Source organism: Channa argus, chromosome 3 (assembly GCF_033026475.1).
Source record: "Channa argus isolate prfri chromosome 3, Channa argus male v1.0, whole genome shotgun sequence".
NCBI classification, from domain to species: domain Eukaryota; kingdom Metazoa; phylum Chordata; class Actinopteri; order Anabantiformes; family Channidae; genus Channa; species Channa argus.
This window is the reverse complement of record NC_090199.1, coordinates 7,030,936-7,058,498: the sequence shown is the minus strand read 5'-3', so window position 1 is coordinate 7,058,498 and position 27,563 is coordinate 7,030,936. Positions and strand designations below refer to the sequence as shown.

At 37.4% G+C, this 27,563-nt stretch overlaps 2 protein-coding genes across 6 annotated transcripts; one reads left to right on the top strand and one right to left on the bottom strand.

The window, feature by feature from the left end:
* Positions 1-877: 877 nt before the first annotated feature.
* LOC137123746 (bifunctional apoptosis regulator-like) lies at positions 878-11,717 on the bottom strand. Of its 3 annotated transcripts, none has more exons than XM_067497932.1 (9): positions 11,513-11,717; positions 9,181-9,487; positions 7,568-7,666; positions 6,732-6,825; positions 4,239-4,411; positions 3,924-4,068; positions 3,441-3,620; positions 2,763-2,959; positions 878-2,282 (listed from the first exon to the last, which is right to left on the bottom strand). In XM_067497932.1, exons 2-9 carry the CDS (start codon positions 9,477-9,479, stop codon positions 2,090-2,092), a joined length of 1,380 nt encoding a protein of 459 aa, XP_067354033.1. In that variant the 5' UTR covers positions 9,480-9,487; positions 11,513-11,717; the 3' UTR covers positions 878-2,089. The 3 variants fall into 3 exon arrangements, with proteins under 3 accessions (XP_067354033.1, XP_067354031.1, XP_067354032.1); XM_067497930.1 differs by lacking the exon at positions 11,513-11,717 and adding an exon at positions 11,282-11,506; XM_067497931.1 differs by lacking the exon at positions 11,513-11,717 and adding an exon at positions 11,353-11,506.
* Positions 10,925-26,239, top strand: LOC137123738 (zinc finger protein 37-like). Of its 3 annotated transcripts, XM_067497918.1 has the most exons (13): positions 10,925-11,044; positions 15,805-16,073; positions 18,435-18,609; positions 18,717-19,186; positions 20,334-20,511; positions 20,919-20,971; positions 21,620-21,782; positions 21,864-21,959; positions 22,173-22,247; positions 22,354-22,440; positions 22,693-22,764; positions 23,545-23,787; positions 25,067-26,239. In XM_067497918.1, exons 2-13 carry the CDS (start codon positions 16,065-16,067, stop codon positions 25,849-25,851), a joined length of 2,406 nt encoding a protein of 801 aa, XP_067354019.1. In that variant the 5' UTR covers positions 10,925-11,044; positions 15,805-16,064; the 3' UTR covers positions 25,852-26,239. The 3 variants fall into 3 exon arrangements, with proteins under 3 accessions (XP_067354019.1, XP_067354020.1, XP_067354018.1); XM_067497919.1 differs by lacking the exon at positions 10,925-11,044 and having other exon boundaries at positions 11,848-16,073; positions 21,867-21,959; XM_067497917.1 differs by lacking the exon at positions 10,925-11,044 and having other exon boundaries at positions 11,848-16,073.
* The last annotated feature ends 1,324 nt before the right edge of the window (positions 26,240-27,563 follow it).

Genomic DNA, 27,563 nt, shown 5'->3' with positions numbered 1-27,563 from the left:
GCGTTTTGTCGGCTTATACTTTTTGTAGACAGGCCCCACGTTGTTATGGCGACAGCCGTTGCAGTAATGACATCATTGGAACGCCAGAGGGCGGTCTTGCTCCAAATTTTCAATCAATCAAACTTTATTTACAAACATAAACACGGCGTTGGACATCTATAGACAAATTGGCAAGGGGCGTAAGAAAAAGCGGGGGGAAACGGAAATAACCCCAACAGGAGTGATGCTGAGCCAGGTCATTGGGCTCGGCTCTTTATTCAGAACAACTTCTGACTTTTATAATACAGACATATTTTGCTATGATTCTAACTATTATTAGAGCTTCGCTTCTAACACTAAACACAGTAAATTTGGTCCATGTGCATACATGTTTGTTTACTATAATTTAACGCTACTGTGATGTGTACATCAAATAAAAAAAATAGCGCTAATGTATAATAAGCTGTCCACAAAACAGACCAGATCGCTTCCCCTCCCATTTTTCCCGAGATGGTATGATCCTTGCTTGTAGTGACAGCCGATTGGTTGCACAGCAGGAACACCAACACAACACGAGCCGACACGTTACTACTGCACGGCAAACGCATTAAAAACGAACGCGGTGTTTTAGTTTTAGTAATTTCAGTTGAGGATAACAGTTTCCTAGCACCAGTGTGGTGTAAATTTATTGGTTTCGTTTTAGTTTCTCTGTGTGCAAATGTTTCAAAGCCATTCATTTTTGGGTCAAAACATTGACCTTTATTTGTGAAGACACACGTTACCGTTTCAGTGGTTCCAACAAGATATTTAACAAGGCTGAGGTGTCTAATGCCCTTTAGAAATAAGACTTAATAACATTCAAATCAGTTTCATGCAAAAATGAATCCACACGACAGGATTACATTACTTAAAAATCTTTATTTTTCCTTGTCATTAGAGAACATGAAGAGCAAAATCACAGTGTAGAACTTTTAAGTGCAAATAAACAATGGTTTTAAAACAGTTTAATAAGCTGTAACCAGCCATTACATTTTAATTTGTACTATCAACAAAATGTTTTGGAATAAAACAAATGTGCAACACAATCTTTGCCAGCAGTGAAGGCAAATAAAATCTGCAATGAACAGTTTCTCCTAAACTCATAGAAATTACAAAACATCCGTATTAACACATCTCTGAAACAAATGTAAGAACACAAATTGTATTTCAGAACTAATGTGGCACATATTTTGAAATGAACATCTGGAATTCCTGTAAGAGAAATGTAAGCGTTGTGCATTACTTCAACAAAGCTGTTTCTGTTTGCCTTTGAACGAATGGTAAAGTCTGAGGTTTCTATCAGACTGCAGAACTACAAACCTCAACAGCTGACACATTTCATTAACATATCACCAAACTGTGTAGACTGAACTTTTCCAACAGCTCTTTAACACTGACTTTGCAATCACAGCCATTGCTGCACCGAAGACCCCAAAAATGCATTAAAATCTGTGCAGAATGAACTTTTACATCTATGATATTGCATTAATGAAACTGGTACTTCTAAAGCAACAGTAATTTATTGAGATGAGTGTGGATTACATGCAATAAGACGTATGATATGAAAATAAATGTTTCCACACTTTTTTTTTGTTCCAGCTTCAGTAGCAAAGTCTGTATGCGTATTTAAAAAATAAAATAAACTCGCCTTTCACTGGACTACAGAAATCTCAGTGCTACAAAGCTGTCAGGAAACTCTTAATCAGGCCAATGTTTACTGTCACCAGCTTTGAATACACGTCATTATTTGCATAATTTACCTCTAGTTGATAACTGACCCTTTAGGCAATGTGGTTTGTGAATGCACTGGGCACACAAAGAGAAATAACTAAAGTAAGCCGTTTCTCATCTTGATTTTACTTCTACAACAGCTCAGTGGCTCCCTTACTCTAACTGGCAACAATCCAGCAGAGAGACAAGATGGGAAGCGAGAAAACTTCCTTTTCAAAAGAGTACAAAGCCAGTCTTGTGAGTTTACTGCTGAAAACAAACACTTGTCCTCTTCAGCAACCAGACTTCTGGCTATATACTTTCATTTGCTGGAAAAGGTATGCTGGACACATGCAGTTTACTACAGCGCTTGTGTTTCCGGGTGCATTAGCTGCTGCACCACTAGGTCTATATTTATGATGGGACTGAAGTAGAGAGCCCAGTAAAACAAGCAGTTGCACACAAACTGGGGGACAAAAGGCCACAAAAGGGCAAAGGCAAACCCCTGAGATAACATCTTCCACAAGTGGTTCCACATCTTGCGTGGCAGAGTCCTAAAGGACACGGAAGATACAAGTTAGTGTATTATTGTGTCGAGACCGTCACACCTTTAATCCAGTTTCAGGTGTGTCTAGGCGATAAAAATGCAACAGCACTGAACAATGTGTAGTGTGTAGATAATCACTGGGTGTGTGTATAAAAACAGGCAACATTGTGATTAAGAATATTGCCCATTATCTTAATGTACTGTATTTTTTGCCGCCTTGTCATTTACTGGTCTGTATAAACTATATTGTTTGTGCAGAGTTGAGGTGTTGTCATAAGTAAAACAACATGAGTAGGTGGGTGGTGTACTCAAGGTATTTAAATGATGTATAAATTGTAGTGTACATGTAGTGAACTATATAAAGAGTATATATTTATGTATTGTCGTTTCCTACCAAAATGTTGTACAGAATATCTACTAGGTTATTTAATAAAACAAAAATGTGTTTACATCACAAAAAAGAAAAAAGGGCAGCAGCACCCAGTACCTAATTCCAGCTCTTGTCCAGAGTCTCCAAAGGGCACAGCCTTCCAGCACTGACAGTAGCATGGCATTGACGATAATGAAGCGAGATGTCCAGTAGTGGACGGCCAACCAGTCCCAAGCAAACTCTGCGATCAGCTGGTATGGAAATGCAATGTACTTCACAAGAAACTCAACCCACTGTCGCCAACTGGGTTCCAACTAACAAATGAAACAAAACAAAAGATAATGATTGAAAGCTGCCTTAAACCATAAAACAATACAGGGTATACGTATATTTTATTGATGTCCAGATTAACTATTTGATATTAAAAGACAACACTTGTTGCAATTTAACTCTGAATATGTTAATCACTTTTAGCATATTCAATATCAAACACAAAAAAACTCCACTGTCCTAAAATCATAAATTAGGCTGAACCAAGTAAAAGTAATGAATCTCTTTCAGTATTTACATGGCCATCTATATTCAATAATAAAGTTACCACAGTGATTATGGTTCCGGTACCATTTTGGTATACTTTAAATGAAAAGCTGACCTATTGCAGCCACGAGAATGCTCACAGCACCATCCTAATTTATCTATTTTCATAACCATAGCCTTGTGTGCCCCTCTTCTTCTTCTTTTTGACTTATACTGGATTTAGTGATGTTATGTCTGCTGAATGTTTTTTTGTGTCACCTGTGTTTTAAGGAAGCTGCTCTCTACTGATTGGTCAATGTGCATGATGCCTGGGCAGCAGGTGTGCAGGAAGGGCAGAAAGGTTTCTGAGTAGTCGAATAAATACAAGTAGAAGAGCGTCAGACGAGGGGACCGCTTCAGTGCATAGAGCAAGAACAGAGACTTTCCTGCATTAGCCGCCTGACAGAAAGTGAAAGAGCAGAGGTCATTTGATTGTAGGAAATGTGAAAGAGACACTAAATGAACAATTAATTTTAGTCTAAATTTGTTTAAATACAGAGACTGTAGTACAAAAATACAAGCAATGGTCACATTCTTAAATAACAGAATAATAGTATCTGGTACATGCTGTTGAAGTTAACAGAATGCATTACACAAACCCATCTAAAGAATCAGAGAGGTACCGTATATCTGTGTGCGAAGTGAACTACACTATATAACGGCTTATATAATTAGTTTGTAAATTACTTGTGAAGTATTTACTTTATATTCCCAGAGGTTCTGAGGAGGTTTGACCCCCAGGGCTTTAACTCTGTCCAGTTCAGCCAGAACAGCACGTCTGTGGGCCTGATTCTCTATGCTGTAAGGGGGTTTTAACAACTCTTCATCACCCAGCATCAAAAGTAGCCTAAAGCAAAGAAATCAACACTTCATCACATGAACAATATCCTAAGTGCGAGAACGGTCATCTAACTACTAACGTCAATAAACATAACTCGGCCTGAGGTTTTACTTTTTAATAATACGTAAATTAAAATAACAAAAGTGACACTGAAATATTCTATGTAATTAACCTACCTTCCATTGACATTCTCCTGTTGGAAGGATTCTCTGTACAGCTGGGCCCAGGGCCCTAGATGTTCCAACCAGGACACGACTTCCTCCGGTGTCCAGTGAGACACGGGTTTATTGATTAACGAGTCATGACGCTCCACTACACCACTGCTCCAGTGATATACCAGTACCATCACCTGGAAATGCAGACCAAACAATATGCAATGAACCCTAGTTCTGTTTGATCACACCACTCTACATTTTTTTTTTAATATATATATATATATATATATATATATATATATATTATTTTTTTTTTTTTTTAAAGCTGTAAAGAGAAGATTTGGTTCACAAAGCCATTAAAACGGTATAAATTAGCTTTGCATGAAGGTTGGAATTACTCATAGGCCAGTTTGGTTGCAAATGGCCAAACAGAATTCGTGAATAACATATTGTATATCCAGTTTCTGTGTCTTACAGAAATAGTTCATCACCAGTAGAGGTCCCTATGTGTCAACTTAAAACTGCAGTTCACTTCTAACAGTATTGCTGAAGTTTTGATACACACAAGTTTGATCTGAATCACAACAGTTTTATAAAAGATTATCACTATTACAGATTACTCATTTGTGCTATAACAATGTAATATATGTCAGGATGTACCATATCGTGTTATGGGCATTTACTGCTTTCAGTTTTGGGACAAGCCCACAATCCCCATGTGATTTGCTAAACTATTTATTTGACTAATTGCTTGGTCTGTGAGGCAGTGTTGCAACTGCATATGTGACTCTGCATGTTTTCTCATTACCATCAGATTAAGTATTGGGATTATAAAAGCACTGTGTCATAAAAACTAAAACACAGTTTTAGGAATATTTATAAGTAGAAAAGTTACAAATTCAGGAGTGTGTTTATTGCTGCAATGGCTTGGCAGTGGAAATAAAAAGCAATAGTTACTCTAAGGGCGACTTCACCAATTTTGAACTTGCTTTCTATGGCTTTAGTTTAAGGTGTAAATGTGTAATAACGCTTTTAAACTTCCTTCTGGACTTGCTATATTAAATATTTCTCCTCTTTTAGCTGAAAAATTCCTCCAGATGACATCACTGGGAGTTTTTACGTCTTTAGGTGTTCAGATGATGTCATCTCGGGGGAGCTCTGGACAAGCAGGTTGACCATGATTACAAACTCCGTAGTGTGAGCAACAAGATGGCATCGTCTTAACTAAAGGTTTCTCCAGGTTATGTCATCGGGAGGCATTTTTCAGCTGGAAGTAGAGAGCTGTTTTAATGTAGGGAAGTCAAAGGGAAGTTTAATTGCATTAATGAGCATGTACTACCCAAACTACAACCAAAAGAAGCAACTTTAAATCTTTAAATATCTTTAAATGTCTGTCCTTCAAAAGAAAGTGTTTGAGGTAACGGTGTAAAGATGACTGCATTGTTTAAGCTGCAAAATGCAGATTTAGTCAACTACAAGAGTAGCTCAAAAAAGATCCTAAATATCTTTATCTAAATATCACTTTGGAAAAGAGGGCAAAGTTTGGAAAACAAACAAGAGATTAGGTCAGTTTAATAAAATATACATGATTTAATTCAAGCTCAATGACCACTTGACTAACTATACCCATTTCAGTTGGCATGCGTTATATTCAGTACATTTCATGGGAGCAAAGGAAACAGATTAAAATGCATCCAAAACAAACCTTGCTTTTCAGTTTTGTATAATGGCCTGTTTCAGTAACGAAATCCATCCATGAACTGGGGTCAAAAACAAGACCACGCTGTAATCTGTTTACATGCTCTCCGCGGCACACAAACGCAAATTAATTGAGACGTGGCAAGACAAACACTGACGTTGCACCCAATGCTCCCAAGTGCCACATAGACAGAATATGAGTGCAGTCTATGGTCTGTCTACATGATACTAACAACTGATACCTGAATCCACTACTCTGGTAACCTGTGCAATATGTAATATTCTAGTGTTATTGTAAGGAAGAATAACTTTTTGGTTCTATTTTGCATATTACAAACTGCATCAGTATGAGCTCATAGTCTAGACTGTAAGGTACCACACTGAGTCTCATCTTTAAATCTAGTAATGCCAACTGATTAAACCAATCCTTTACTACTCACTAAGCTATTATTATTTAACACTGCTGATAATAATCCACTTTTAGCCACAGCCTACAGTGAGTGTTACAGAAAACCATGTTTCTAAAGCAAACTTTGTCTAAAACCCTTATTCTATTTTCCAATAAGAATGGGGACCTACAATTACACTTTTAGCAATAAAACCATAGCAAAATTTGTGAACTTGTGTTAGTGATTTTGTTCAAGTTACTGTAGCATGGGTTTGTCAAAAGTGTTAATTTAGTTGCTTTAGCATTACTGAAATGCCAACGATGACACCTGATGGATCAATCACAAAGTTAGCTGGACACAATAGCAGTAATTTGAGAAGGTAATTTACAGCACAAGATATTTTACTAAAGGGCCTTTGTATACTTACAGCCACACATGTGAGTGCAGTTAAGACTCCAGAGAAGAAGAAACCTGCTCCTTTGTGATGATTTGTCCTGGTTCTACCCATGTTGTCACCATATCTAAAAACATGTAGATAATTTATTAGACATTTTGTATATTTGTTGTGTATTTTGTCTTTGCTTTTCAGGACAAATGTACACACAGATAAGACACCAAGCAAGTTCAGAAAGATAACATCAACATAGTAGTGTAGCTCTATTGACTTTACGCCTACGCAATTAAAAGTCGTTTAAAGCTTTTTGTTGTTTATGACATGGCCGTACAATATCTGATTAATATTTCTCAAGTATTGTTACATGAGTCAGCATTGACTTAAATACAAACAATCTGGAGATGTAGAGGTATAAATAAATAAATTTATTTATTTATTTAAAAAGATCTGAATTTACCAGACGTCTGTACCCACTGCATGAGGCTAGTGCCTTAAAGTTTTAGTTGCAACAAGCATATCACACCAAATGGTCACAGTTCCATTATGGCTACTGTAGGTGTCAAGTTTTGACAAATTTGGAAAGTATACACTGTTCTGATTCATCAATTTTGATTTGTCACAATTTTATAGAGGTCAGTGCAAATCTCTGCACATCTGCATATGCAAGAGATGCTTCGGAGGAAACACCTAATCTAAGTTTAAAAATTATACCTAATATAACAACCTAAGAAAGACACTATGCATTGATTTTATGTTTTGTTATGAATTTTATAGAAGTGCAGTGCCAAGTCTTCCAATAAATACTAAGCTGTCACAAAATCCCTAAGCTTTACACAAAAGCTCTTTAAACATGTACCATGCTGTACTACCTCTGGAAGGCCAATAAACTTCGGGAGATCTTAGGGTCAGCCTGGACTTCTGCTCTTCTCCGCTGAACGACCCCACTGAACAGCTTGTCAGTTGCATCCCTATTAAAGTGATTACGTCAACACATGAAATTAGTAATCAAGGGTGAAAAAGTGCAAGACAACCACAACAAAAGATACAGATTATATATTATATAGATGTGTAGATTATCATACTTTGTTAACATAGTTCACTAGTGCAAACTTGTGTCAGAGCACGATATGACGTGAAACGGGATTTTTTAAATTGTTTTTTTTTTTTAAACAATCTATAGACATTTGGATTAAATCTTTTTTTTACAGGGTAAAAATGTTTCCAGGTGGAAACATTCGTCGACACCATGGAAAGCAGGAATCAGCCAGATGCATAAATAGTAGTAATGGTCATTAGAATTATTTTGAGGTTGCGTAATCAAGGGATTTAAAGTCAATTGTTTAAATAATCCTGACATAATGAGCACTTCATTTTATTGTCCAAATGGGTAAAATTATGCTACGCTAAGCTTTGACAAGTCTGCTGCTGACACATATCCCCCCTGGCACCTCTAACTTTTCAACTACATTAAATTATTTGAATACTATTCATGTACATCCCTAATAAATAGCACACTGATTTCTAATAAGTGAAAAAAAAACTATTCCTCTAAGCCAGAGGAGTTATATTTGTGCTTAGTTTGAAGCCGTTTAATAACACTCAAGAAATTGGGAAATGTCAAAATTGGCACATAAACATACCTTAACCAAGTTTTCCACCATAACACTAAATCACTATGTGCCCTGTGCACTGACTCTGTGATGACAAACTGACGTCAGTAACAGTGTATAAAGATATTTCCAACCCCTCAGCTGTCGTAGATGGTTTAGACTTATACACACATACTTCTTGTAATCAGGGCAAAACCAGGTTATGACCACACTGCATGACCTCCTGATTGGTTTGTGGCTGTGTGTGTTTAATGGCGGCTTCCTCTTACAGCAAAACGGAAATCAATCTGACGCCAAACTAAGTTTTTGCTTCAGCTACAGATGTAACAGAGCTCTACAGTACAAGCATGTGAAAAGCTGTTTTAGTACAACACTGCAATTAACTTCTGACAAACATTATCATTGCTCAAAGAAGCCAGTGAGCAAGTTTAGAGGATTAAAAAAATAAAATAAAAAAAGAAAATTCGCCTCTCTGTCAGGGTTCATTTGAAAGAGCGTAAAATTTGTTCTCTGCACATAGAAGACAAAACAAGTTTCCGTAAAAGTGGGGTAATTCACTTTGCACAGTTGTGCTATAGTCAAAGACACCAGTGGAGACAAGTCCTATATCAGAATTAGATTAGAAACAGGTAAATAAGGAGCTGGACGATAAGGTTTCTCTAGGTTTATATTAAATATTAAATCATACTGTGCATATGATCACATTGATCGCAATACTAAAAAATAGGATATTCTGTTTTTCAGCAAGATAACTGTCACATTTTTTGTCAGTAGGTCTCTGTTCTGCACTGTATGTTGGATGGACACGTGAATACTCTGATCAGAAAATCAAACATTCTTTCACTGATATGGTGTGGCTGTGAAACGCATACCTCAGCAGTATGTTGATTTTAGGAAAGCCTTCCCACTTCTCCCGGCACTCTGGACATTCATTCTTATGTGAGGACTCCCACCACAGAGCCAGACAGTGGCGGCAGAAGTTATGGCCGCAAGTTAAAGTGGTGGGGTTTACTAAGATGTCATAGCAACAGTGACAAGAGAATTCGTGTTCAGAGATATTGTCAGTGGTGGAGGGCTTCGACTGAGGAGACTGAGACAAGTGAGGGAGGTTGTCCATTAATGCTCCCAGATCACAATCATCTGATAACTCCCACGCCATCTGGTCCAGCATATTAAAGTCTGACACGAGGACAAAAAAAAAAAGACAGAACTTGCATCAGTGTTGCAAGATATGCATACAGCCATTAAATGCTTTTCAGATACATCTTTTAAAATGTTTTATCCTCATTTATAACCATTTACATATGACTTGTACATACCAGTGAACAAGTCTACATCTAGTCACCAACACATTTAAAGTTTTAAAACTGCTAGTTAATGACAAAAATAAATGATGAAGATGTGAAATTTCCATTTGTGTCTGTCCAATTCTACAGAGCAGAATTTAAGTTTAAGGCTTCAAGTTTGTAACGAATTTTAATGGACTGTGATAAACATGGGATAGTCCAACATATAGAAAAATAGTGTGCTGGTATTTCGCATATAAGAAAATGATTTTAAACAAGAACTTGAAGCAAAAGCACTCTCCTAACTTCTCAGGCCTGATACTCAGACATAATAACATTCACATGTAAAGATTCTTCCAACCACTAGCTCAAAAGTGGTTTGGTAATTTTACCCAGCACAAAGAAAATGGGAATAGGCCAATAAACATCCCTTCTACTTGGCAAATGGTAAATGGCCACTTATATAGGGCTTTTATCCAAAGCGCTTTGCAATGTTGCTTTTCATTGACACACACCAGTGGAGGTGGCTGCCATGGAAGATGCTCACCTGACCCACCGGGAGCAACCTGGGGTTCAGTGTCTTGCCCAAGGACCCTGCCCTTGCCACAGACCCCGTGGTCCGTGGACGACTTCCCTACCAACTGAGCTACCAATTCAATTAGGTAAATTTAGTCAAAATAAAAGAAACAACCACCCCCCTTGTTCTGCAAAGGGATTCATATCATGCTTAATAAATTATTCATGCTTAATGATTTATAGACGCAACAACAACAGTGGTTCTTTAAATCTTGTGTCCGATTAGACTTATTCTGTGGTCATGATTTAAACATAAGGCTTTGTATACATGCTAAGACATCAAATATCTCAGAACACGTAGTGATCTGCATGGAAAGGTAGATGAAATTTCCTAAATCAAAAACAGAAAGACTCTAAAGACACTAGTTGGCACAGCAAGTAGAAGGGATGGCGGTGGAAATATACCAGTCACTCTGTAATTTTAATAAACTTCACAGTGTATTATGTAAACTGTTACCAGTATTAGCAAATCAATGATGTCGTGTGTGGCATGATAACATGTAAGCCAAAGGTCATTTGACAACAGAGAGAGTACTTCAATTTTGGATTTGAATTTAATTTGCATTTCCTTTCAATTTCATGCTTCTGATTCCTTTATCTCTAGTTGGGATCGGACAGGTCTTACTTTTACCACCTCGACCGCATCTCATATGGACACAACTTTATGACTGAATTAATGTTGGGGGGGGGGGAGAAGATTAATAATCTTAGCATTGCATTGACGTTTTTTTGTGTTCCGTCCGTCAGTAGACAAGAGGCGATGACAGCCGTCAACTAGTATCTTGCTGTACACAGCAAGCCGACCAGCAACAGAAAGAAAGCGCTAAGAAGTAGTTTGGACGCGGACATGTTGTAACTCACACTACGATAGCAGGTAATGTTTACTTGTCACGTCCTGATTTCGATGCTAGCTGCTAACAAACCGCTAGCCAAACGGTTGTTAGCTACTAACTAGCTAGGTTGGTAACAATATTTACTGCTCGTCTGTAGAGATGGTGGATATCCAGGCTTCTCTCGTTATCTTAGTTAGTTAGAACTTATATTAATTAGCCAGTCAATGAAAGCTACTGTTTGCTAACTGTTACGTGCTATTCAGTAATGTTGGTTTTACCTTGCCTCACGGATAGCCTCTGACAGGTGACGAGCGCGAGGAAGACATTACTCTCTGGTTAACAAACTTACGATTGCCTCCCGTGAGTTGAACTCAAAATACACCGTCCATGGAGCAGGGAACTATCTGCGCTGGTGACTCGCGTCGCCATTGCTCTGCGCTGTGGAAGCGCAATAACTCACGTGCATGCGCGCGTGTGTGCCCGTTGGTCCGCGTTACTGACACGCTCACCTGTCCGCAGATTATATGTGTCCGCAGCTGGAGTGCAAGAGGGCGGGGATTTCGTCCTGTGTCCTCCTCCGTGATGTTGTAATGCCCGAGTCACAACTGGGTTCAGCCATGTGGCCTTTCAAAGCCGCAGCCGTTCAAAGTCCAGCTCAGGCTCTGTCACTGTTTTCGTCCTGAACAAATGCAGCTCATATAAAATCCATGTGTTCACAATGTGACTGGAAACGGTACTTCACTGGTTTTAACTTGCATCGTGGGTGTATTACATGTATGCGATGACTGTAAAGATGTAGCGTATACGTGTAAAGTTCCTCCAAAAATAGACAGAAGATGTGGTGGCAGTTTTCAAACTTTCGTTTTAATATCTTTAGTAGCAATCATAAGTGAAACTCCCAGCTTCCCTGTATTAAAATGTCCACGTGCTTCTAGCAGAAAAACTACTACAGCTGACACAATCATATGGCATCATGTGAAAAACTTTTTTTTCTATGAGGAAGGCTGGGGAATATTTAATATATTTTGTTTAGACTGCTCACTATATTTGAACAAATGGAATCAAGTTGCAATCTGTAAAGTTGCCCCTTTGCCACCAGGTCAGTTCATTTGTCTTAGCTCTACCCAGAAGATATTTAGGTTCAAGATCAAAAGATGAACATGAGATGAAACGTCAGAATTTCAGCTTTTATATTTTTCATTTATCACCCAAATACTGGGCTTGTGTGGTTTTTTTTCATGTTGTAGAGCGACATCTAGTGGCAAACTTCCAAGACACATGATTTCTGTGAAGAGACTGATGGGAGAAGCCACCTGTTGCTCATGTTCTTTAGCAGTGGAAGAGACAAAAGGTCAAATTAAATCTCAGCAAGTGTTTGCCAAATGCTAAATCTGATTTTTTAATTAGTTTCCGGAGCTGGTTCAAATTTTTTCATTTTGCTTGTTTGTTATAACCGTCACTGAGTAAATTAGGCTGTTTTGGGGTTTTTATTTCAGGCTGTGAAACAAGAAAAAAATTGATGTTTTGACAGAGGGTGGCTCTGCTCTATACACATTGAATATGGAAATAAAAATGTGTTGTTTGTTAATTGAAAATGAGAATTTACTCTTTTTAAAAAAAGAACATTTTTATCACAGTCTGTTATATAGACTAATAGCTTTTTATCTTGACTTCCTTAAATAAAAAGATTGACAGACTGAGGCAGTTTGTTCATGGCCAGCGCTGCTAGCTGGGATAGAGAGTGACATCTAATAAAGAGGTTTCGGAATATTGTTATAGATTTACAGATGCCGTTCCTAAACCGAGTTAAATTAACTGTTTACAAATGTGGACACGAAAAGAGACATGCATGAAAGAGACATAGTCAAATTTGAGGGTTTATCTATGATTTGTATGTGGTAAAATAACAACTCACCTCCATTTATTATATTGTGTACTATGTAACTGTACACTGCTTAACCTAGCACAGACTGAAACATTCATGCCATTAAGATCACAACATTTGTGAGTTATCGTAAGTGTCTAGGAGAGGTGGCAGTAGAGTTTCTGACTAGTTTGTTTAACAAGATCTTGGAGAGTGAGAGGATGCTGAGGACTGGTACTGAGAAGTGTACTGGTGCCAGTTTTTAAGAACAGGGTAGATGTGCAGAGGTGTGGCAACTAGAGGAATAAAGCTGATGGGCCAAACAATGAAGTTGTGGGAAAAAGTAGTGGAAGCTCGGCTAAGGGCAGAGGTGAATATTTGTGAGCAGCAATATGTTTTCATGCCTAGAAAGAGAACAACAGATGCAGTATTTGCTTTGAGGATGCTGATGGAAAAGTACAGAGAAGGGAGTAGCATTGTGTCTTTGTAGATTTAGAGAAAGCGTATGACGGTGCGTAGAGAGGAGCTGTGGTATTGTATGAGGATGTCTGGAGTGGCAGAGAAGTATGTTAGAGTGGTGCAGGACATGTATGAGAGCTGTAAGACCGTGGTGAGGTGTGCTGTAGGTGTGATGGAGGGGTTCAAGGTGGAGGTGGGTCTGCATCAAGGATCAGCTCTGAACCCCTTCTTGTTTGCTCTGGTGATGGACTGGCTGACAGATTAGGTTAGACAGGAATCTCCGTGGACTATGATGTTTGCAGATGACATTGTGATTTGTAGTGAGAGCAGAGAGCAGGTGGAGGAAAATCTAGAGCGGTGGAGGTCTGCTCTGGAAAACAGAGGAATGAAGCTTAGCCGCAGTAAGACAGAATACATGTGTGTCAATGAGAGGGACCCAGGTGGAACGGTGAGGTTACAGGGAGCAGAGGTGAAGAAGGTGCAGGACTTTAAGTACTTAGGGTCAACGGTTCAGAGCAACTGAGAGTGTGGAAAAGAGGTGAAGAGGCGAGTGCAGGCAGGTTGGAACGGGTGGAGAAAAGTGTCAGGTGTGTTGTATGATAAGAGTATCAGCGAGAATGAAAGGAAAGGTGTTCAAGACGGTGGTGAGACCAGAGATGTTGTTCGGCTTAGAGACAGTGGCACTGAAGAAAAGACAGGAGGCAGAGCTGGAGGTAGCAGAGGTGAAGATGTTGAGGTTCTCTTTGGGAGTGACGAGGATGGACAGGATCAGGAATGAGGACATCAGAGGGACAGCCCATGTTAAATGTGTTGGAGATAAAGTCAGAGAGGCCAGATTGAGGTGGTTTGGACATGTTCAGAGGAGAAACTGTGAATATATCTGTAGAAAGATGCTGAGGTTGGAGCTGCCAGGCAGGAGGTCTAGAGGAAGAGCAAAGAGGAGATTTATGGATGTAGTGAGAGAGGACATGAAGTTAGTTGGTGTGAGAGAAGAGGATGCAGAGGACAGAGTTAGATGGAGGCACATGATTCGCTGTGGCGAAATCTGAAAGGGAACAGCTGAAAGGAAGAGGGTGTGGTCTTTGACTCAAATCCAACATTTAAGCAATATATTTAAAAAAAACATCATATATCATCAAATTCAACTCAAATTTTCATCATATCAGACCTTGTCTGACTCCTGAGTGAGCAAAAGTTTATATTCATGCAATGATATTTACTCACATAACTTATACAACTGTTATATAACTTATAAAACTTGGTCACATACAACAGAGAGCACTTTGAAACCCATCAAGTCTCTATCAAGAAAAAACTGAAACATTTATACAGGAAGCCTTGACATTTTCATTATTGTAAGTAAAACATTTTAGTCTTTATCAGAGTTATCAGACGTTTTTGGTCTGTTTATACTAAAAAAACTAAGAATGGATAGAAGAGCCTTATCTTCTGTAGACTGTATAATAAAATAGTGCAGGACTAAATTTAGACAAATGGAGGGGTCGGTCAGAGGCACCCAGTCATGGAATACACTGCCAGCTCATATCAGGAATTGTGGAAACTACTCAACCTCAACCAAAATCCTTTAACATTGAAAACAAGTCAGTCATGTACCAACATGTAAATTACTTTCTCATGTGTTGCTTCTTCATGGTGGTTCTTTAACAAATTGACTTTTCTAGGTTTACTATTTATTGTAGCTGGTCTTCGTGGTTCAGTGTAATATGTTTGCATGTTTGCATCTATGTCTGTAAAAGGTTGGTGTGATGTGTGTTTTAATGGTGCTTAGGATGACGGATGAAATTTAGCTATTGTGCTAATAACGGCAAACTTACATTGATGCTCACTGCTGATATGTTGATCAATGTGCATCCTCCTAATTTAATAAACAAGAAATAAAAAAGTGGAAATATGACATTTAGAATAGATAGAAACATAACAACATTACCAAAAACAAACAAACAAAAAAAAAACCAAGAGAACCTTTTGAACTGTGTATAAAATGTACGAGTTATGTAAAATATATCTGCCTGTCCTTTATCTATCCTACTGTTATGGCCGTAAGGGTGCTGGAGACTCATTGTAGCATTTGTTAATGGATATGTACTTGATGAAGTATGTAGAAATGTATGTATTTATATACATAGTGTATGATATTCATACAGACGCAGGAGCAGATATTACACAGTATATGGATAAACAATGCAAGTTTTTTCTTAATATACCTTACTGAACATGCAAATGACCAAGTTGACAAGTTTCTATTTTTTTAATGACTTTAAAATGTCCTTCTCCATGCTTGCCTGGGTTTCCTCCGGGTGCTACGGTTTCTTCCCACAGTCCAAAGACATGCACGTTAGCTTATTTGGTGACCCTGAATTGTCCTATTGTGTATATAGAGAAGACTTCATATAATACAGAATTTCGCCACTGTGGTAAAGAATCTTTTCGTTTTAGCCATTAACACACTCTTGCCAGTTCTGTCCGATAGGTGGCGGTATTCGCCTTCAGGCTGGTGACCTGCCATCACGGATGATAACCGCTGTGAACAAAAATAAAGAAGAAGAAGAAGACGAAGATAAAGAAGAAGTGGTGGCGCAACACAGTTTAGCTAACGCTGACAGTGGGTTAGGTCATGACAGCTGCTCTCATCCCGAATAACGTTACAGCTGAGCTTCATTTACTGTTCACTTTGCTTTTCTTATGACATCCTTCAAAACGGGCGACTACATCGCAGCATGTTTGAGGTAACGGCTGTTTTTTTTTCTTTTTCTTTTTTTTTTCTTTCTTTTTTTTTTTTAAATATTGCTCAGCTGGCTGTCGTTTGCTGGATGTAGCTTAACTGTCAAAGCTGGAGACATTGCGGTAACCTGGTTTGCATTTAGTAAAATAGGCACTTTGTTAGGCGTGGGTCAACTCGAGTGACACTGGTTTAAATATTAACCCCTTCGGGTTCCTCATTTAATAGAACCCCAAAGTAATAGAGCGAGAGGTGGCTAATTAGCCCGTGGCGTTTGGTTAAAAACTGGTAACTAACGTCTGCGCTGCAGACAGCGGCGTTAATGAGTGGATTTCTTCGCGGATCCTCGGTGAAGCAGCAGGACATCTCATGTGTCTCCAGTGTCACGTTTGTTGAGAAACCATCGGTTATAGTTAGTGGAATGAGACAAGGATAACGTTGGCTTACGTAATAATGAACTGCAACTGTTTGAAAAACCATAGCATTGCTGCATTTTAGGATTACAATCGTTCTAAGTTGGGGCGAAATTGCAGTTGTTTGTTTCCCAGTCAGTTTAAGGTTGTTAAGGTCAGTTTCCTTTTCACAGAATTCGGAATTATGTTTTATCTCACTGCGTTTGATGAGTGTAAACATAAAATATTAAAGACAGAGATCATTGGAGGACAATTAGGAAGTAGAAATGAAAAATGTAAACAATATAAACTTAAATAACAGACAGTATATAGAAACATGTATTATTATGACATTATCAACCGAGTCCGACTCTAATGTATCTGAATATACGCTAAACGATGTGCCTGCAGCAGTAGTGTACTTTAGTGCTTCAGGGTGTCTGCAGGGCCTTTTAACATGATTAAACACTTTTAAGTGTTGACTAAAAGGCTTTAAATTGTCTTAAATGCCAGTTGCAAACATCTTGAATATTTAGTTTCATTTCCTGGAGACAGTAAAATACTGTTCTACATCTGTAAACTAAAGCTTGGATTGTTTTGTGAGCGTAAAGTGCTGCAGGTTAACATAGTAAACATTGTCATTACTGCAGTACCTGTGTGCAATAACTAGGATTCAAATCAGCTCATAATGTTACATTCAATTTTAGGCTTTACTGTCAGTGTTTATTTTTGTTGTGTTTTGATCTGCATGACTAAAAAATTGTGTTAAATTACACTATGTACATGAAATGTACAATAGGTGTGTAGTAATACATGTATATGAAGTAACTGTAGCTGTCTACCTTAATACAGAGCAAGAAAAACCGTGCTGGCGTGATTGTTTGTATACTTACCTGCACTGTTTGTATCTATTACTTATTTGTTAGTTGTTTTATATTAGTTATTTCTAATACAAGAAATTAATTAGTTATTAATTTGACTTAGATTTTTGCTTGACTTGTACCTCACTTATAAGTCGCTTTGGATAAATGCGTCTGCTAAATAACTAAGTGTAAATGTAAATTACGACTCGAAAGTAGAATTTATGCAATTCATTTTGAATATGTCTGTGTTTACAGCCTCCTCTCACAATAGTACACATAACACGATACACAATGAAAGTGGACAAAACTCATAGTATGTAATTGCTAATCTGTTTCAGATTATTGCAGGTTACTTTTTATATTTTGTTGTAATAAATAGAAACAAAAGTGGCTAGTGAAGAGCCATAACATACTGCTATGGTCACATGATTATTATTTTTATGCTCACAACCTGTTGGCTGCCTGCATTGCATAGTGTTGACCATTCTTTTTTTTCTTGAAAAAGTGGTATATGTACGGTATGTTTCTTTTGTTCTTTTTTTTTTTTTCATTTGAGCAGCAAGCAGCTGTAACATTACAAAACAGTTTCTCCCAGAGTTTAATAACTATTGATGTTTTTTGGGGGAAAGGTTTTTTTTTTTTCTTTAAAGTACAGTTGTTTTTTGACAGTTGATGCTGTAGAGATTGTACAGCCTTCTGAGGCGGCGGCGTGATTTGTGACACGGGGTTATTTGAATAAAAGCTAATCTGATTTGACAAAACTGTGATTTCACCTTTAATTGGACTACTTTCCTGACTGACTGTTTTAGCCAACACGGGTTTTAATTTAAGGTCTGTAGCTAAAATTAGCTTTTTGATTAAAGCTGATGTGTTTTTTTGCTTTTATGAATTTAGCAGAACTAGACCTTTTTCTCAGGTGAAGATGTTAACAAAGTATAGAGCATGCTTCATGTTGGATTAAACTTGAATCATTTCAAATAATTATTCCCTTTTTTGCAGCTGAACATCTTTCTCCACTACATTAAAGATATAGGCTCTAATGTGTGCAGCTATGCAGTGTTGTATCCCTTGCAGGATGCAGAATGCAGTATCTGCTTTCTGATGTCTTAACAGGAGCCCGAACTCCAGGATCCATTGTCGTTGAGTTTAAATGAAACCTATGATGCTCAGAATTCACCACATTATGATCCGAAAAGCACACCAGCAAGCCCCGATTATAACTGCGAGACCCCAGAGATTCGAGTAATCATCAAAGAAGAAGAGGAAAGCTGGACTGTGAGTGAAAATTGTGAGTGGAAATTTTTAAATATTAGGATAACGTAATTGAACAACATACTCACAGTTACCGTATTGTGATTTTTCACATTTTGTTTTGCCTTGTAATGCTAAACACAGATGAGAACTTTAGCTCAGAGGGACAGAAAGAGGGTGCTTCTGCACAGACTTGTCATCCCCATCTCAAAGCATCTGGGAAAGAGAGCTCTGTTTCATTCGAGGTAAAAAGACATCAGAGATTAAATTCATTGGAGAAATGCTCTGAGGAGCCTGGTGGCCCTGCTCTCCATGGGCAGAGCTCCTCTGCAAGAGAGGGGCAACAGGGACACATCTTCGTGGACTCGGATGGGACATCCTGTGTAGGTGAGAAGGCATCAGGAAAGTTGCAAGAGTGTAATAACACTGGAGAGAACCCTGTCTCCTGCCCTCTACCGGAGACAACTACTGGTCACGAAACGGACATACAATTACACCCGAGAACACCCGTCGAGGGGGAGTGTTACTCTGAAGACCGGAACTTCGACGTAAAACAAAGCACATCTTTGCAAACAGAGGCAGAACTACTTAAGACCAAAACATCTTGCCAAACAGTATGTAGAAACATGCTGTAGTAATTTATGAATCAACTTAATGCAAATATTGTTGCTGTTAATATGATTTGTTAAAGAAACTCATTTTTAATGTTTGTCATTTTATTTTGCAGTGGTTCTATGATATTTTATTTTACAGGTTATTTAATTTCTTAGAATTTTCATGCCACCTCATAATGGTAATACCGAATGAAAGTTTCCTGGAATGAACCATGTAGTTTGGTACTGACTTACAAAAAAACAAAGACAATGTTCTTAAACTGTTATTTTTGTTAGTTTAGTTAAATGTTTACCAATGAAAGGTCCCATTAAAAACCTAGCGAATAGATATTGCTAGTTTATTAACTAGAAAATTTATTTATGCTGAGTTGTATGTTTGTGTAGAGATTCATTTCACGTTACATGTGTAGCTCACCTGCTGTTGTCTGAATAAAAGTGTCAAGGTTGTGCTGCTTTATCTTTTTAAAGTAACAGTTGACTTTTCATTCTATTTATAATTAGTACCAAGTTACAGAAATTTCCATTCCAGGAACCTTTTTTCTGAGATTGTTTGGAAATAAGTTGGAATTTACTGAACTGTATAGTAAAGTGTTACTGTTGTTTTATAAATCCGAATTACCTCAAGAACTAAACTTTTACAACCAACAAATAACTGATTGTAATTGCTTTTTCATAATGGGTCTCATGGAAAAATCACTCACATCAGTAGCGTAATTTCAAATTTAACATTCTTCCTATTGAAGACCTTTCAAAAATGCACACATCTTGATGAACTGGTGGCATTAATCAGGCTTTAACAAGCTATATTTACTAACATTTTTAATTTGTGCAGAAAAGAGGGTTTTTGTGAATCCAACCTTAAAGACTTAGTTATAGAAATAAAGTTTATCATATTAATATTACTATTTTCTTAAATTTGAACTATTGGCTCTTTTGTGGCAAATGATAGGTGATTAAAATAAAAAGCTATTTTAGCCAAGTATCCAAGTGGGATTGTTAAATTAGGCTAACAACTTTCAAAATTGTTAGTTGAGTACATTTTATAGTTGATGGATTCTGACTAAATTAGAGAAATGAAAATGTGTAATTGGTTTTAGAGTTAGTTTAATAAGAAAAAAAAAATGAAAACTCTGTTGTGTATATTTAGGATTCTCCTGAGCGAAAACCCCTGATGTCACATGGACTCAAGATGGCATCTGCCAACTTAGATGACCAAACGCTACATTTGACTGTCCGGCTGCAGGCAGGGGACGAAGAGGAGGAACAAGATGAAGAAATTGGGGGTTTAATCAACTCTGATGGAGAAGTTGTTGAGTGGGATGCCAGTAAGTTTGTTTGCATTTGTTGTAATCAAGCGAGCACTCTTCTTTTAGTCTTTCAGTTTATTTTATTTGGTAAAGACTTTTAGCTACCAGTTTAATAAGTGAATAGTGATCAGGTTAGCAAAAAATCCTAAAGACCTTTTTAAATTTAAGAAAACAGTTGTACAGAGCCATTGTTCTTGGGTCTTCGTTATCATTTTCATTATGTCAATTGGTGAGAATAACTGACAGCAAGTTTAATGTTACATATTTAGTTTGTTATAAGATGGATTGTAATGTATTCTACTTGTAGCCATGTATTCAAGGCCTGGATGTATAAACTGGAGTTTTAAAATATTGTCTAGCATATTGAACCTCGGTTGTTATGACAACTATCTCTGAATCTGAGTCGACTATGTTGATTTTTACAGGAGACAGTCCTGACCAAGGCTCTGATTGCACAGAAAGTATTCAGCCTTGCAAGGTAATTTGTCAAAAGAAATAACTGTATTAATTTTCTGATACAAAGGCACAGATAGGACTTGGTTGCGTAAAGTACAGTTTGGCAGAACTACATGCACAAAATCCTGAATGGTGGTTAAAATGGTATGTGCTCTGAAAAAGTTAATAATGCAGCTTTCTCTGTTTGAAAAGATGGTGATGACTTTTAAAAATATGTTCACATGCAATTTAATACAATCCAAAACAGTGGCACTGCCATGAATTCTACTTTCACAAGTTTAGAATTTCTCACTTTTTAGCATTTATTTTATTATTGAGGTCAAAGTGGGCAGGGGGGCCGTACTGCAGTGTACTAGAGTACTGGGTTTAATGTTTTGGCCAACTCATGCATTTAAAATTGCAGAGAAAGTTTTCTTTTTGTTCAGCATCAAAAAAACGGTGATGAACCAAAACGTGGTTCCTGGTGGAAAGCATTCACCCTCACTGCAGGGTCAATTAATAAGCAGGAATATAGTTAATGATTGCAAGTGCAGCACAGCAGAATAGTTAGGATTACAACTTATAAAGAATGCCATAAAATGCATTCATTGGCACAGTTTGAAGGCTAAAGTACTATCACCCAAGGTCTTGGGAGTAAATTTCTGATAGTTTTCAATGATTTTGATCACAGGGTGCTGTCATGTCCGAGTCTCAGCGGCAAGGCCAAAACCAGAGAGACAGCAGTAGCCCAACACTCATCATGGAAGTGTCTGTGGGGGAAGATGAAGAAAGGGAAGAAGGGGAGGAAAAAGAGAGAGTAGCAAAGATGACAGCTGTTCCACGCTTGTACCGTGGTATATGGACAGCAAAGCAATATCTAAACCATTAGTCTATAAACAATAGTTGCGACTCAGGTCTGATCTTTTTGGTGTTAGCAGGGAGGAGACACAGACGAAAGAATAAGGTTGCTGAAGTAACAATGGTGTCACCGAATGTCCCGGACGCAAAGAAAGAAACTCCTGCAAGTCCCGGTGAGTGACGTGAAGGAAGGAATAGAAGATTTGTTTAAGTCAGATTTATTATAATAAACACTGACAGAATTTATTTTAAATAGAAGAGTATTTAGAACAGTTATATGACATGCTAATTGTTTTATTTTAATGTGATATACAGCAATCAGCTTCAATGTAACATATATTTTTTATGTGTGGCGATATTTTCTGCTGTTGGTCCATATCACATAGCAAAGAAAAGGGGCAGAAGAAAGATAACAGAAAGTCCACTGCAGTCTAAAGAAGACTTAGACGAAGAGCCCGGAAGTGAGTGTTGCTTTTGATTTTCATGGCGATTGAAAGTATGTGAAAGATTTAGGAATTATATTTTGCATCTCATTGTTTTTAAAATAGATACTTTTCTCTTCTACAGTATCGAGGCGAACCCGAAGAAAAAGATATTTACCTAATGTAGTGGAAACTGGGAAGCTCAATGCAAAAACTGTCCGCTGTGTTACTGGTAAGACAAGAAAAGATTTGGAAGTAGTTTTGGACTCAGAATTCTCCAGATCTGCTCATGGTTAAGACACGTTTAACCTTTACCTAGTTGTGCTGTGAATTTCAATTGTTTTCTGTTCGAGTCCATGTTTTATCCTTCCATGTTGTAACCAATACACTTCGGCAAATTTCCTAACAAATCCACTTCTGTACTGGTTAACATCATGTTAACATTAGTTATATGTTTTGAAATAAAGCATATTTTCTTTAACAGCAAAGCGACCCTACAGAAGAAGGAAGGATACTAAACCATCTGCTGAAGAAGAAAACACAAGTGTTGCAGCAGGTAAGAGCAAATAAAAAGTCCACAAAATCAAGTTTAAAGAACAACTCTAAGTTACTCATATTTTCAACAATCCCCTTGCAGACACTAATCTTACTCATGGGGAATTTCTGCCTCAGTTTTCCTGTGAGTAGAGACAATTCAGTGTTGGTTTTAGTGTCTGTCGGTAAGAGATAAAAATATGATTAATTAGCCACGTGTGGTGCTTTAGAAAAATGAAATGCAGTGTTGAAATGAACTGAGCCACGATGATTTTTATGTACACCTGAAAGTTATTTTCCATCATTAATCCCACTGTAAGTATATATTTTGGCTTTTTCAATATTATATCATTGCAATGAAACAAAAAAGACAAACAAAACAAGGACATGCACGGTCATCCAAGTAGTAACAGTTTCAAACCTGAAATTCCAGTCCAACCTGTGCTACCTATCAGCAAAAATAAAAATCAAAACAAACAAAAAAAAAAACAGCATCATTGTAGATGTAGAAATACTGATGAGTACTACCTACAGGCAAGACATGTATTTTTGACATGCTTTGGCACATTTATAGATAGATAAATGTGGAGGCTCAGGCCAAAACAACATCTATTGTAAACAAAGACAATAGATGCAGTTGTGTCTCTGTAGTTTAATATCCTAAGTTTATTTTGAAACAAATGGTAGTAATGAAAAAGAACAATCTGCAAGTCTGAAAATCCTTGCGTACAGGTGCAGCAGCTACAAAGTTCTTTGCCTGGTTTATGTTCATCACGCATTATATTCTTTTCCCCCCACATAGGTAAGAAGCGTCCCGGCAGAAAGTTGGTTCATGTACCAATTGAAATACCTCCTGAGCTCCTGAAGAAGCCCAAAGAGAAGATAGAGTACCACTGTTCGGTGTGTGGCAAAGAATTTCCTCATGCCTACAAACTTGAGCGACATGAGCTGATTCACACAGGAGAGAAACCTTACTGCTGCTCCATCTGCGGTCGGGGTTTTAACCAGAAGGGAAATCTCAAAACGCACTACAAAGTCCACTTAGGTGAGAGCTGTGAACATTTGAACTTTTGCAGGCGGTCACTGACCCATTCAACCATTAGACTTTAAAAATGTAGTATTTATATCACTTTCAGATTACGCTAAACAAATTATATAAAGAGAGGAATGAACAATAGGCTGCTCAAAAGACAACACTGTATTTGACCACGTTTATGTACTATTTTGTATTTTTCAGTGAACGTAAATTAAAATAATCAAACTCACTTAACATATGTAATAATATAACAGTGTTTATTTTCTTAATACTGACTCATTTCAAACCCATGTAAAAGTAAGTCAAATACAGTATTTAATAATGACTCTTATGCAGTTGTTTAAATAGAGGTGGATCTGCTATTCTTAAAACTTGGATTTATTTCCTGTGAGAAGGCCTCCAAAATTTCTTTGACCAATATCATACCAAATAAGTTATGTAGCATGCTGAGCAGTAATTTCTAAGTGGGATTTGCCAGAAATTTTCTGGATATCTGGCTTCAGCTGTGATGTTATGTGAAGTTGATATGATGACTCCAAATAAATGTCAATTTGATTTTTGTTGTTGTTGCTGTTTGCTGTTTTAATCTATTAATCAGTTTTCTGCTGCTTAACCACGTCTGGGTCATGTTTAATACTTAAGGATAGTAATTACTGTTACATACAACTAAGCAGGAATCACAAAAACGTTACATAAAAAGTACCCTTCACTTGTTGAACTCTGCACATGTGGTAATTATAAAAAATGGCTGGTGAGTCATGTCAACCAAAGCTGAGGATTTCTAATGTAAACTAAATTGAGTCACCTGAAGCTCTTAGTCTCCTCTTTGGATGCCGACCTCACAGTAACTAATGTTATACTTTGACATGCTCACAAGCAAATTGCTGCCAAACACTGAATGTTCAGAGAAGGAAATTATATAAAGTATAACTAATGTATTTAAAATATATTTTGTTATCTGATGTATTTGATGGTATAGCTTATAAAATGTGCAGATGCTGCCCAAATTTAGTTTGGGAGAAGTAGGTGCAGGAAGGTTATTGTTAAAGGACATTTTATGTTTGAAGGTTGCCATTGTCACATGTTCCATCAGTGGGAAGAAATTTCTCTGTATCCCTGCTTTCGAATAAAATAAATAATTTATACGTGTAAAAATACTATAAGTAAGTATTGTAAATGTCACAATTTTGTACAAATGATGATACCTCGTTTGATTTATTTGAGAGCTTAGACTAATTAAGAAGACAAGTACTTAAATATGGTTTGTCTCTCCTGTACTTCTGTAAAGGGCGTAAGGGTGCTGTGGACTTTGACGATGAAGTGAATCCTATAGCATCACAACTCTGCGAATACTTGAAGTCTTTACCGGGGGAGTCCAGGATCAGGTCATCCCTCCGCTGCCTGGAGTGTGGAAAGGATTGTGAGAGTCAGTCTTCTCTACAAGCGCACCACATTACTGCACACACAGAGACAACTGATGAATCAGACACAGCTAAACACAGGGCGTCACAGCTGCTTTTCTGCCGCCGCTGCGGCGTTCAGTTCAGTGACAAAGAAAAGCTGGAAGAACACATGAAAACCCACATCAAAGAGAAGCCTTACTCGTGTCCAGACTGTGGCAAGAGGTTCATTAATGAGAGCTACATACAAATCCACCAACGGATCCATACAGGGGAGAGACCGTTCCTCTGCTCCCAGTGTGGCAGGGGATTCCACACAGCTTCATCTCTCAAACTGCATGAGATGCAGCACTCCGGCGAGAGGCCGTTCGCGTGTACCATCTGTGGGAAGACATTTCGGATAAATTCTTACCTAACAGCACATTACCAGACCCACATTAAAGACAGACCTTTTACTTGCAGCGTTTGTGGGAAAGGCTACTCTAGAGCTGAGGAACTGAAGGTTCACCACAGGCTTCACACTGGAGAGAGACCCTATGTGTGTGGCGTGTGTGGGAAGAGCTTCATTTACCGCCAGGGTCTGCGTCAGCACCAGCGCACGCATGCCGGAAGACGCATTGGGCCGACCAGACAGCTCGGCAGACCAAAGCAACAGGCCAGGCTTGACATCTAACAGTTTATATAATGATGCATTTCTGTTGGTAACCGTGTTAGAAAATACTGCTGTAAAATATGCTTCTTCCCTATTCTTCTTTCCATTCCTTCCTCCTACAACAGAAAGTAATAATAAAATAAATGATTGTGTCTGAAAGTAAATAATTATGTCTGAAAATATGTGCTACAGTGTGGGTTGCAGAATAATTTGAAGGCTTACTGTGCTCTTTGTTGTATTCCTGTTTTGTATCTATTTTATTATGTTATAGTGGCCCATCTGTACAATTTGAGTGCCTTTGTATCCTGCATGCCAAATACAAATACTAAATGTTTAAAAAAAATATGCACAATACCCTTGTTATTTTAAAAATCCATATTGATGGAATACAGACATTTTTAAGAAACAAGTCTGGAGGTTTTTTTAATTTTTTTTTTATCTACATTTAAAATAATCTTTCCTTACATAAGGAATTTTCATTTGACAGGTGGTATTAAAGTAGCACAACATCCAATAGAAAAACCATAGAAATCACAAATATTAAACCACGATAGTAAGAACGTATTTCTTTAAACTGATGTACATGAAGTTTTAGGGATAATGATGAAGTGCAGAAAGATTCATGCCCATTATTATTTTAGATCTCATGTACTACTGTAAATAGTGCAGAACAAACACCTTGGTCTACATCAGGGGTCACCAACATGGTGCCCCTGTACAGATCCGCGTCTTCACATAGATGAATATCATTAATTGAAATAATTATTAATAATAAAATATAATTAACGGTAAATTGAGAACATTTGTTATTTCAAAAGTGCGTATTAAACTGGTAGCTCTTCACATTAATCGGTACCCAATAAGTAGCTCGTTTCAAAAAGGTTGGTGACCCCTGGTCTACGTGTTCAATAGTCACAGATGATCTCTATTGGACTTGTAAAAACTGATCACTAATTTTTGTTTATTTAATTAAAACATTTTATATCCATGGTAGTTTTCATTTAGTACAAGATAAAGGTGTTTTGAACATACTGAGCACACAGTGTAAAAATGAGTGGGTTCACTACTTAATTGTAACTAGCCCATATACTGTAATGGCATTGTAAGGGCCTGGCTAGTGGGTTAGTGTGGGGGCTGGCACAGTGAGCCCCGGGGAACTATATAGCAAGACACTAAATTATAACAACTACCATAGCACTTTTAAAGATGACCTTTAGTGTTTTAGCAGGGTTTGCAGAAAATTTTATATAAAAACTTTTTAAAGTTTCAAGTTTTAAATTTTAAAGTGCAGCTAGCTCATTTTTACCTGGAGGATGTAGTGTTTATGTCTCGTCAGTATAAATATTTGGTCAGTCTTTAAAAAGTCTCATATGATAAGCTTATATAAAAAGCTGTACATGTTTAAGATTTAATGAAAAACATTCCTATAATAATTTGAATAATGTTGAGTCATAAATTGTGGCTATTAGAATTTCATAGTAGTGCAGCCCCACAGTGTGACCTTAAAAGCATTATTGGCTATGAAAATATGTATCCCAGTATACTTTTTTATTACATTTTAAGGAATTACTCCTTAAGTAATTCAATTTTATGATCTTGTAATAAGAAAATATTTTACAGACTTATTTCATTACTACAATTACTAGCTTTAAAATTAAACCTTAAACATAAAAAGAAGACCATAATAATGCATTAATAATTATGATCTATTAATATATTCATTCCTTTGAAAT